The sequence below is a fragment of the Pseudophryne corroboree genome, chromosome 1 (assembly GCF_028390025.1).
Source record: "Pseudophryne corroboree isolate aPseCor3 chromosome 1, aPseCor3.hap2, whole genome shotgun sequence".
Classification (NCBI taxonomy): domain Eukaryota; kingdom Metazoa; phylum Chordata; class Amphibia; order Anura; family Myobatrachidae; genus Pseudophryne; species Pseudophryne corroboree.
In genome coordinates this window covers 61,488,835-61,501,819 of record NC_086444.1, presented here as the reverse complement: position 1 = coordinate 61,501,819, position 12,985 = coordinate 61,488,835, and the positions used below count along the sequence as shown (strand labels likewise).

General features: G+C 46.0%; 1 protein-coding gene across 3 annotated transcripts in view; it reads left to right on the top strand.

Moving 5' to 3' along the window:
• DCC (DCC netrin 1 receptor) overlaps positions 1 to 12,985 on the top strand; it is a 1,035,978-nt gene that overhangs the window by 769,854 nt on the left and 253,139 nt on the right. For all 3 annotated transcript variants that reach the window (XM_063960065.1, XM_063960057.1, XM_063960048.1), the window contains exon 11: positions 10,959 to 11,097. In XM_063960065.1, the coding sequence (XP_063816135.1) occupies positions 10,959 to 11,097 (139 nt within the window). The remainder of the gene's footprint in view (positions 1 to 10,958; positions 11,098 to 12,985) is intronic.

The window sequence follows — 12,985 nt, the reverse complement described above, 5'->3', positions numbered from 1 at the left end:
CGAGGCGACTCCCCCTCGCCGTTACCTCACATCAGCCTTGGCTGCTGCCCTCGGAGAAAGGTAGTACTGGCGGCAATTCACAAGCTGTACTTCCAGCAGGTGAAATCAAGGTACCCCTCCTTCAACAAGGCCGGGGTTACTATTCCAAAATGTTGTGGTACCGAAACCAGACGGTTCGGTGAGACCCATTCTAAAATGGAAAGCCTTGAACACTTATATACGAAGGTTCAAGTTCAAAATGGAATCGCTCAGGGCGATTATTGCAAGCCTGGAGAATTTCATGGTATCACTGGACATCAAGGATGATTACCTGCATGTCCCTATTTACCCTCTTCACCAGGAGTACCTCAATATTGTGGTACAGGATTGTCATTACCAATTCCAGACGTTGCCGTTGGTCTGTCCCCGGCACCGAGGTATTTACCAAGGTAATGGCCGAAATAATTATCCCGTACTTGGACGATCTCCTTATAAAGGCGAGGTCCAGGGAGCAGTTGTTCATCGGAGTAGCACTATCTCGGGAAGTGCTACAACAGCACGGCTGGTTTCTGAATATTCCAAAGTCGCAGCTGGTTCCTACGACGCGTCTACTGTTCCTGGGTATGGTTCTGGACACAGAACAGGATAAAAAGGTTTTCTCCCGGAGGAGAAGTCCAAGGAGTTGTTGTCTCTAGACAGAGACCTCCTAATACGTATACAGGTGTCGGTGCATCAATGCACGCGAGCCCTGGGAAAGATGGTAGCTTCTTACGGAGAAATTCCATTCGCCAAGTCCCATGCAAGTATTTTCCAGTGGGATCTGTTGGACAAGTGGTCCGGGTCGCATCTTCAGATGCATCGGCGGACAACCCTGTCTCCAAGGGTCAGGGTGTCGCTGTTGTGGTGGCTGCAGAGTGCTCATCTTCTAGGGGGCCGCAGATTCGGCATACAGGACTGGGTCCTGGTGACCACGGATGCCAGCCTTCGAGGCTGTGGGGCAGTCACACAGGGAAGGAACTTCCAAGGCTATGGAAAAGTCAGGAGACTTCCCTACACATAAATATTCTGGAACTGAGGGCCATTTACAATGCCCTAAGTCAGGCTAGACTCCTGCTTCAACACCGGCCGGTGCTGATCCAGTCAGACAACATCACGGCGGTCGCTCATGTAAACCGACAGGGCGGCACAGGAAGCAGGATGGCGATGGCAGAAGCCACAAGGATTCTCCGATGGGCGGAAAATCATGTGTTAGCACTGTCAGCAGTGTTCATTCCCGGAGTGGACAACTGAGAAGCAGACTTTCTCAGAAGACACGACCTCCACCCGGGAGAGTAGGGACTTCATCCAGAAGTCTTCCAAATGATTGTACACCGTTGGGAAAGGCCACAGGTGGACATGATGGCGTCCCGCCTCAACTAAAAGTTACAAAGATATTGCGCTAGGTCAAGGACCCTCAGGCGATAGCTGTGGACGCTCTGGTAACACCGTGGGTGTACCAGTCGGTGTATGTGTTCCCTTCTCTGCCTCTCTTACCCAGGGTAATGAGAATAATAATAAGGAGAGGAGTAAGAACTATACTCATTGTTCCGGGTTGACCAAGAAGAGCTTGGTAACCAGAACTCCAAGAAATGATCTCAGAGGACCTATGGCCTCTGCCGCTCAGACAGGACCTGCAGCAGGGGGCCTGTCTGTTTCAAGACGTACCGCGGCTGCGTTGACGGCATGGCGGTTGAACGCCGGATCCTGAAGGAAAAGGGAATTCCGGAGGAAGTTATCCCTACGCTATTTAAAGCTAGGAAAGAAGTGAACGCAAACCATTATCACCGCATATGGCGAAAATATGTTGCGTACTGTGAGGCCAGGAAGGCCCCAAAGGAGAAATTTCAGCTAGGTCGATTTCTGCACTTCCTACAGTCAGAGGTGACTATGGGCCTAAAATTGGGTTCCATTAAGGTCCAGATTTCGGCTCTATCGATTTTCTTCCAAAATTGAACTGGCTTCACTGCCTGAAGTTCAGACTTTTGTTAAGGGAGTGCTGCATAGTCAGCCCCCGTTTGTGCCTCCAGTGGCACCATGGGATCTCAACGTGGTGTTGGATTTCCTAAAGTCGCATTGGGTTGAGCCACTTAAATCCGTGGAGCTATAAAACCTCACGTGGAAAGTGGTCATTCTGTGGGCCTTGGCGTCGGCCAGGCGTGTATCAGAATTGGCGGCTTTGTCATACAAAAGCCTTTATCTGTTTTTTATATGGATAAGGCGGAATTGAGGACTCGTTCCCAATTCCTTCCTAAGGTGGTATCAGTTTTTCATGTGAACCAACCTATTGTGGTGCCTGCGGCTACTTGGGACTTGGAGGATTCCAAGTTACTGGATGTAGTCAGGGCCCTGAAAAGTATATGTTTCCAGGACAGCTGGAGTCAGGAAAACTGACTCGCTATTTCTCCTGTATGCACCCAACAAGCTGGGTGCTCCTGCTTCTAAGCAGACGGTTGCTCGCTGGATCTGTAGCACGATTCAACTTGCACATTCTGCGGCTGGACTGCCGCACCCTAAATCTGTAAAAGCCCATTCCACGAGGAAAGGGGCTCTTCTTGGGCGGCTGCCCGAGGGGTCTCGGCTTTACAATTTTGCCGAGCTGTTACTTGGTCGGGTTCAAACACTTTTGCAAGAGTCTACAAGTTTGATACTCTGGATGAGGAGGACCTAGAGTTTGCTCATTCGGTGCTGCAGAGTCATCCGCACTCTCCCGCCCGTTTGGGAGCTTTGGTATAATCCCCATGGTCCTTACGGAGTCCCAGCATCCACTTAGGACGTCAGAGAAAATAAGATTTTACTCACCGGTAAATCTATTTCTCGTAGTCCGTAGTGGATGCTGGGCGCCCATCCCAAGTGCGGATTGTCTGCAATACTTGTATGTAGTTATTGCCTAACTAATGGGTTATTGTTGAACCATCTGTTGAGAGGCTCAGTTTTATTTCATACTGTTAACTGTGTATAGTATCACGAGTTATACGGTGTGATTGGTGTGGCTGGTATGAGTCTTACCCGGGATTCAAAATCCTTCCTTATTGTGTCAGCTCTTCCGGGCACAGTATCCTAACTGAGGTCTAGAGGAGGGTGTTAGTGGGAGGAGCCAGTGCACACCAGGTAGTCCTAAAGCTTTCTTTATAGTTGTGCCCAGTCTCCTGCGGAGCCGCTAATCCCCATGGTCCTTATGGAGTCCCAGCATCCACTATGGACTTCGAGAAATAGATTTACCGATGAGTAAAATCTTATTTTTTCTAACTCTAGCCGTTCAGGCTACATAAATCTTCAAAACCCTGACCACATCCAGGGACCCGGAATCCTCCAAGTCACGTGTAGTCACAGGCACCACAATAGGTTGGTTCATATGAAAAGATGAAATCACCTTAGGCAAGAATTGAGGACGGGTCCGTAATTCTGCTCTATCCATATGGAAAACCAGATATGGCTTTTATGAGACAAAGCCGCCAATTCCGATACTCGCCTAGCCGAGGCCAAGGCTAACACATGATCACTTTCCACGTGAGATATTTTAATTCCACTGTTTCAAGTGGTTCAAACCAGTGCGACTTAAGGAAACTCAACACCATGTTAAGGTCCCAAGGCGCCACCGAAGGTACAAAGGAGGCTGAATATGCAGCCCTCCTTTCACAAAAGTCTGTACTTTTGGAAGAGAAGCTATTTTCTTCTGAAAGAAAATGGATAGGGCCGAAATCTGAACCTCAATGTAGCCTAATTTTAGGCCCAAATTCACTCCAGTCTGTAGGAAGTGAAGGAAACGGCCTAGATGGAATTCTTCCGTAGGGGCATTCCTGGCCTCACACCAAGAAACATACTTTCGCCATATACGGTGATAATGTTTAGCTGTCACGTCCTTCCTAGCCTTTATCAGAGTAGGAATGACCTCATCCGGAATGCCCTCTTCCGCTAGGGTCCGGCGTTTAACCGCCATGCCGTCAAACGCAGCCGCGGTAAGTCTTGTAACAGACAGGGCCCCTGTTGTAACAGGTCCTGTCTTACAGGAAGACGTCACGGATCTTCTATGCACATTTCCTGTAGATCCGGATACCAGGCCCTTCGCGGCCAATCTGGAACAATGAGAATTGTCTGTACTCCTCTTTTCCTTATTATTCTCAACACCTTGAGGATGAGAGGAAGAGGAGGAAACACATAGACCGACTGGAACACCCACGGTGTCACTAGAGCGTCCACTGCCACCGCCTGAGGGCTCTTGACCTGGTGCAACACTTCTGTAGTTTTTTGTTTTTTATGCAGGACGCCATCATGTCTATCTGGGGCAGGCCCCATTGACTTTCAATCTGAGGAAGTCTGCTTCCCAGTTGTCCACTCCCGGAATGAACACTGCTGACAGTGCGCCCACATGATTTTCCGCCCAGCGAAGAATCCTGGTGGCTTCCGCCCTTGCCATTCTGCTCCTTGTGCAGCCTTGGCGGTTTACATGAGCTACTGCGGTGATATTGTCTGACTGGATCTGAACCGGTAGGTCGCGAAGCAAAATCTCCGCTTGACAAAGGGCATTGTATATGGCCCTCAGTTCCAGGACGTTGATGTGAAGACAAGTTTTTTTGACTTGACCAAAGACCTTGGAATCTTCTTCCTCGAGTGACTGCTTCCCAACCTCGGAGGCTCGCGTCCGTGGTCACCAGGACCCAGTCCTGAATGCCGAATCTGCGACCCTCCAGAAGGTGAGCACTCTGCAGTCACTACAGGAGAGACACCCTGGCCCTGGGGGACAGGGTAATCAACCGATGAATCTGTAGATGTGACCCGGACCACTTGTCCAGTAGGTCCCATCGGAAAACCCTCTCCCTGACCAGAGTCATGAGTTCCTGGGCCTTTTCTATCGGAAGATAGACCCTTTTCTGGTCCATATCCAGAAATATGCCTAAGAAGGTCAAAGGAGTCGTAGGCACTAACTGTGACTTCGGGATATTGAGAATCCAGCCGTGTTGCTGTAGCACCTTCAGTGAAAGTGACACGCTGTTCAACAACTGCTCTCGTGATCTCGCCTTTATAAGGAGATCGTCCAAGTATGGGATAAATGTGACACCCTGCCTGCGCAGGAGCACCATCATTTCTGCCATTACCTTGGTAATGAAATTGGTAATGACAATCCTGTACCGCAAATCTCAGGTACGCCTGATGAGGTGGATATATGGGAACATGAAGGTGTGCATCTTTCATGTCCAGGGATACCATAAAATCCCCCCCTTCTAGGCTGGCGATGACCGGTCTGAGGGATTCCATCTTGAACTTGAACCTTTTTAAGTATAGGTTAAAAATTTTAAATTTTTTTAAAATGGGTCTGACCGAACCGTCCAGTTTCGGGACTTGAGTAATACTCCCTCCCTTGTTGTAGCAGGGGAGCTTTTACCACCACCTGTTGAAGACACCATTTTTAAATTGCATTTAAAACTATCTCCCTCTCTGGGGGAGAAGCTGGTAGGGCCGATTTGAAAAACCGGCGAGGGGGCACCTCTTCGAATTCCAGCATGTAACCCTGGAAGACAATTTCTATTGTCCCGGGATCCACCTGTGAGTGAACCCAGATGTGGCTGAAAAGTCGAAGACGTGCCTCCACTAGGGCGGACTTTCTCAACGGAGCCGCAGCGTCATGCAGTGGATTTTGTAGAGGCCGGGGAGGACTTCTGCTCCTGGGAACTAGCTGTGGCTGGCAGCTTTTTCCCTCTGCCCTTACCTCTGGCAAGACAGGATTATCCTCGTGCTCTCTTGTTTTTATTTGAGCGAAAGGACTGCATTTGATAATGTGGCGCTTTCTTAGGCTGTGAGGGAATAAAAGGCAAAAAAAATTATTTACCTGCCGTAGCTGTGGAGACCAGGTCCGAGAGACTGTCCCCAAACCTTTCCTCACCCTTATGAGGTAAAAACCTCCCATATGCCTTTTTGAGTCGGCATCACCTGTCCATTGCCGGGTCCATAGGACTCGTCTAGCAGAAATGGACATAGCGTTGACTTTAGAACCCGGTAGGCCAATGTCTCTTTGAGCATCCCTCATATGTAAGACAGCATCTTTAATCTGACCCAGGGTTAACAAATTGGTATCCCTATCCAGGGTATCCAATTTTGTTGTTAAGGTATCAGTCCACTCTGCTATAGCGCTACAAACCCAAGCCGACGCTAACGCCGGTCTGAGTAAGGTACCAGAGTATGTGTAACTGGACTTTAATGTAGCCTCCTGCTTGCGATCAGCAGGATCCCTTAGGGTATATCTTGGGGTGGCAGTGCTACCTTTTTTTTGTCTACCCTTGAGGAGGATTCCCACCGTATCCTGTCCTTGATCGGGAAGGGATACGTCATAAGAAGTTTCTTGTCTGGAGATTCCCATTTTCCAATAACTCATTCAGCTCATTAGAAGGAGTAATTATTACCTCAGGTTTCTTTTCCTTATACCTGTGTACCCATGTGTCAGGGACTGGGGGTTCCTCTGTGATATACAAAACCTCCTTTATTTCAATAATCATATATTGAATACTTTTAGCTAATTTTGGCTATAATTTTGCATCATCGTAGTCGACACTAGAGTTAGAATCCGTGTCGGTATTAGTGTCTACTATTTTGGATAGTGGGCGCTTTTAAGACCCTGAGAGTCCCTGCGACATAGGGGCAGGCAGAGCCTGACTCTGTGCATAATTTCTGGACTCAGCTTTGTCCAACTTTTTGTGCAATAAATTTACATTTTAGCACTTAACACATTCCACATATCCACCCAGTCAGGTGTCTGTGTTGCCGACGGAGACACTATATTTATTTGCTCCACCTCCTCACTAGGAAAGCCTTCTACCGCAGACATGCCGACACACGCGTACCGACACACCTCACATTCAGGGAATTCTCTTATCTGGAGACAGTTCCCCCACAAGGCCCTTTGGAGAGACAGAGAGAGAGCATGCCAGCACACACCCAGCGCTAATGACCCAGGAAAAAACACAGTATGTTTATCCCAGATAGCGCTGTAATCATGTATTTGCGCCCAATTATGTGCCCCCCCCCCCTTCTTTAAAACCCTCTTTCACTGTGGTAAGCAGGGGAGAGTCCGGGGAGCTTTCTCTCAGTTTGTGCTGTGGAGAAAATGGCGCTGGTGAGTGCTGAGGGAGAAGCCCCGCCCCCTCAGCGGCGGGCTTCGGTCCCGCTCATATAATGAAAAAACTGGCGGGGGCTCTTTATATATACAGTGCCTAGCTGTATATACTTCTTTTTGCCACAAAATGAGGATATATTTCTTCCCAGGTCGCCCCCCCTGCGCCCTGCACCCTTACAGTGACTGCCGTGTGTGAGGTGTGTGGGAGCAATGGCGCACAGCACTACCGCTGTGCGTTACCTCAGTGAAGATCTGAAGTCTTCTGCCGCCTTTGAAGTCTTCTTTCTCCTCATACTCACCTGGCTTCTATCTTCCGGCTCTGTGAGGAGGACGGCGGCGCGGCTCCGGGACGAACTCCAGGGTGAGACCTGTGTTCCGACTCCCTCTGGAGCTAATGGTGTCCAGTAGCCTAAGAAGCAGAGCCCTTGAACTCTTAAGAAGTAGGTCTGCTTCTCTCCCCTCAGTCCCTCGATGCAGGGAGTCTGTTGCCAGCAGGCTCCCTGAAAATAAAAAACCTAACAAATATACTTTCTTATCAAGAAACTCAGGAGAGCTCCCTGTAATGCACCAAGTCTCCTCTGGGCACAGTAGTAAACTGAGGTCTGGAGGAGGGGCATAGAGGGAGGAGCCAGTGCACACCCATACCTAAAGTTTTTTCTTAAAGTGACCATGTCTCCTGCGGAGCCCGTCTATCCCCATGGTCCTTACGGAGTCCCCAGCATCCTCTAGGACCTAAGAGAAAACTGGTAATAAATAAATACTCTCCTGCAGCATACGTACACAGGAAATTAATGCACACTGGAATGGACGGCATATTACCGCATTGATTACATATGTAATAACAATCATTTATTTATTTATTTCGAAGGTCAGGTTAGAGCACTGTGATCACCGCCGAAAAATCATCTTCTTTAATGATGTTAAACAATATGTGCCGTATGTACAACAAGCCATTGAGATCCTACTAGACTAGGCAGCCTTTGCCATCAGAGCAATTACTACTGAAATGTAACTTCTTACATCATTAGTCGTATTGAGGCTAAAGTAATTAGGAGGTCACACTTCTAGAAGGACATAAAAAAGTAATCAGAGAAAAATGAACTTACATGGTGTATGGTTTGTCTTTAAAACACGCGTGAACATTATGAAAGAAATGAGGTAGAACGGGAGCTAATGGACTTGTTCTATGATGATGGATAAATATCTGAACAATATTTTTACGGGGAAGTATTGGAAGAACTGAGCAAATGTCCAATTATGGTCCTGCTCTTCTTTTTCTTTAAGCGAAACATATGGAACAAGCTACCGCCTTCAGCCCCCGAAGACTGCTTATGGGTCTAACCTGGCCACCCTCCTTACTCCTGGAAATCTGCAGAAAACGTTTCTGCACGCAGTTTCTTACTTTTACAATTTCTGTCTTTTTCCTTGGCCCCCTTTCTCACGTGTGGGAAATTGGACACTATGCCCGTTTTGTCTATAAGATCAAAAATATATACATCATGGTTCAGTTTTCAACAATTACTTTACACATTTTGTAATTCAATTGCACCAATTTTAATTCACAGAGTCGAAAACACTACTAGAAAGAAAAAGCCTTTATTGAGAGTCATATTTGTCGTGCAAAGACTTCGTGTTGTCGCAATGCCCTTGTCAGGAAATACAACCTGTATATAAACCTGTGGTTTATTAATGATATGTGATTATACAAAGATCAGTCATACAGGGACTGAAAAGTGAGGTTGGTTGACTGAATTTCCAACTGCCATGTTAATACAGCACCCAAGAGCGTAGCCAGAACTTTGTGGGCCCCATAGCAACATTTTGAAGAGGCCCCTGTCCTTCTAGCGAGACACCCATCTGCAGCAGTTTTTAATTATATTCAATATAATACAGTAGATCCCTAGTTTATTTTCTAAACCCCCGCCACCCCACACCCCCCCCGCGCTCTGGGCCCCATAGCAGCTGCACTCCCTGCACCTATGGTAGCTACACCCTGTATATACCACATGCAACTGTGACAGGGAAGGTGGCCCCTCTCAGCTCTGGGCCCCATAGCAGCTGCACTCCCTGCACCTATGGCAGCTATGCCCTTGTATATAACACATGTAACTGTGAACGGGAAGGTGGCCCCTCTCAGCTCTGGGCCCCATAGCAGCTGCACTGCCTGCACCTTTGGTAGTTACACACTAGACTGCACCTATCCAAAAATCAAGTGTTTGAACCAAGTCACATTTTAGTAAAATATACTCATATTAACTCATACTCAGGAAATACAGCATCAATTCCTTTGATCACAAGGGTTTTTAGTAGATTAATTTTAAACAAAATAAGAAGTCTGTTAAGTTATTGCAGACACACTAAAGCATAGCCAAATGTAATTGTAGTATTCTTTTTCTTTTTAATCTGAGTAAGGTCAGAGGCATGAACTTTGTATGCCATTTAGAGTTTTATTGGACATTTTAAAGGCCCTGTGATTCTGGCTCAAAGTCTACTAAATAATCAGAAACAGAAACGAATTCTGCATTTTAAATATTTTTTTCTCCCTTTGGTTTAAAGCATCTCATTGATATTCCATACAAACCACTTTAAAGTTTTTTTAAGTTCCATTTACAGAGTCATAAATCAAAGTCGTTTAATATCAAGCCCGAGTCGGGAGAGCGTTGAAAATAGAGGCATAGAGAGTATTGTTTGGGATGGAGAGCTGAACACCGGAAAAGATCATTGCTGTAGCGTGTAACCTGAATTTAAGAAACCCAAAAGCAAAATGCTCGGTTCTATAATATTAATACTGAGCCGTACAATATGGTAATCGCCCAGGAGAGAGCTGGGACATTCCCAGGTCCTCCTCAAATCATTTTTACTATTAAATTTGACAGCCTAGAACCTCCAGTTGTCAATTTGTGTTCTATCAATCATCTCATTAGAACCTGCCTAAAATACTCAGCTACGGTGTGCCTGAGAATCTTGGAAATGAATTCTAATGAAATTATTCTGTTATTTTTATATAACATATTGAATGTTATTTCCAGTTTAATTTTTTTTTTTTTTGGGTTCCGTGCTCATTTATGGTTGACGGGAATTCCTGCTTGTCATGAACGTGTTCTATTGGCTGGTACGCGGTCTCTTGCGACTTTTAATAAATGCATTCCTGCCAGTTCTTAATATGAAAGGACAGCAATGTCTATTTCCGTTGCTCTGGGATCCAGAGAGAGACGAGTCTTGGATGCTGTCTGTGCGGTGTCCCAGGTTAACGGAAATAAATAACCTATGTTTCCTTCGACAAAGACATCACTGGAAACCACCAATTAAAGACCGATAAGAGTGTCAGGAAGCCAACGAGCCAACAAATTTAGGCATCCAGACCGTGAAAAATCTTAAATGCACAGGAAATGAAAAGTAAATTTGTAAACAAAGATTTCATTATACTTCGTCTGCATCTCAACAGGCCTTACATGGACCATATTACGATGAAACTAAATATATTGTATTGAAATAAATATAGAAAAATATTAGACTACAAGGGCTAAGTTTACTAAGGTGGGAGTTTTTTTTAGAACTGGTGATCTTGGCCATAGCAACCAATCAGATTTTATCTATTATCTTCTAGAAGCAGCTAGATAAATGTTAAGTAGAATCTGATTGGTTGCTATGCAACATCAGTCACCAGTTTAAAAAAAATCTCCCACCTTAGTAAATTTACCACTTAGTCTGCCTTGATGTTGGCTCAGCATCCAGTGTATACCGTATGAATGAGGATTACACATGAAGCTGAAACTACCTACAGTAGCTGCATTATATACTACCACGTGAGTAACCTCTTTTCCTCTATGTACAGATCATTGAGGTTGATGGGCTTTCCTACAGATTGGAAGGTCTTCGGAAATTTACAGAATACAGCATAAGGGTCTTGGCATACAACCGCTATGGGCCAGGGGTCTCAACGGAGGACCACACGCTGATGACCCTGTCTGATGGTAAGTCCAAGGCAAGAGTTAGAGTAAGGAACGTGACCCGGCTGATGTCCTCAAGGGACACTGAAAATATTAATGGGTCTATTCATGAAGCAGTAAAAAGTGTGGAGAAGTGAGCAAATGGAGAAGTTGCCCATGGCAACCAATCAGTGTTGAGGTAACATTTATAAAATGCATTCTATAAAATTATATGTAGCAGCTGATCACGGGATCACTTCTCCACACTTTTCATTGCTTCATGAATAGACCCCATTGTGATCTTTCCTTAAGGATTTTAAATGATTTTTTTGTAGTTTTGTTTCCTTTTGTTTGTGGATTCGTAACGCAAAAGTGATTACAATGTAACCAAAATTACACATTTTTTAGTTATATTAAATAACTGTGACTTTAACTTACCTCTGCGTGGCTGTATGTGCTGTGTCTGATAACACGATTCACCCGATATCACATATGTAATAAACGGAAAGACTTGTTTGGTACATGAACCATTTCACATATATACAACAATACCCACTTAGGATTGATCGGATGCGGTAAGAACAATGGTCAGTCCCATATAAAATCTACTCACTATATTGCAGACAGTGTGAAGCATTTATGGGATTTTTTTTTAAATCAAACCTTGGAGAGCGATAAAGTGGCGAGACATAAAGTAACAACCAATCAGCTCCTGACTGTCATGTTGCAAGCACAGTCTGTAACGAGGCAGTTAGAAGTGGATTAGATAGTACTTTATCTCTCTCCATTTTATCTCTACCCAAGCTTTGATAAATCCAAATTCCAAGATCGGCTCCCCCGCCAGTTATTGGACGTCACTTAGCCTTGGTAACGTGAAATGATTGCTATGGGATGACCAGGGTTGCCATCAGAAATTGCGGGGCCCGGGACTGACAAAATAGGCAGCGCCCCCCCACTGTAGAATAGCACCAGTTAACATGTGTCTGTGTGTGTGTGTGTTATATACACACACATGCATGCATACATACATGTGCGCTGTCCGTAGGGCCCGGGATGCTGATGCCTCTGCCTGCCCGCCTCCATCCCCGCTGTTCTGCTGCTCTCCTCCGTCCTCCTGCAGCTGTATTGAAAACGTCCCTCACAAAATGGCCGCCACCATAGAGAAGACAGTTATTCAAGATACTAGAGGGCTTCTCTAGTATCTTGAATAACTGTCTCCTCTGTGGCGGCGGCCATTTTGGGAGGGAAGTTTTCAATACAGAGCTGCTGGAGGGTCAGAGGACAGCGGCAGAACATCGGGGACAGCGACGGGCGGGCAGGTGGCTGCGTGAGCATCCTGGGCCCTCCATGCTCTGTCAGAGAGGCTGGGCCCGGGACAGCTGTGCCCCCAGCACCCCTCTGATGGCAGCCCTGGGGATTACCCTCAGTAAAGGAAGATGTTGTATTCCCGAGGATTTGAATAAAGGTGAATGAAGAGCCGGGAAGATACAAATCTCATATATTCCCCTTTTATAAAAACAATAACACATATTTAAACCAGTATTAGTAGAAAGTGAATATTAAATAATGAATGACCATGAACAATCAGCCTCATATTATAGAATCTCCACTGGGTCCCGTTGAATATCGCGGTTGTGTAGGGAGTTGTTAGGTGATAAAATGCGTCTTTCCCCGCCATCACATTTTGGCTGAATGCCACTCTTTGTCAAGGAGATCTCTGATATTTCCATATGGTTACCATTTTTTGGGCGCTAGACCAATCTAGTGTTTTGTATAGGGGTGCGTTTAACGGTTCCGGTATGAATGGTCGACCATGTTATGGTCAACAGTCATTAGGTCGACCACTATTGGTCGACATTGACATGGTCGACGTGGACACATGGTCGACACATGAAAATTGTCGACACATGAAAGGTCGACATATGAAAAGTTC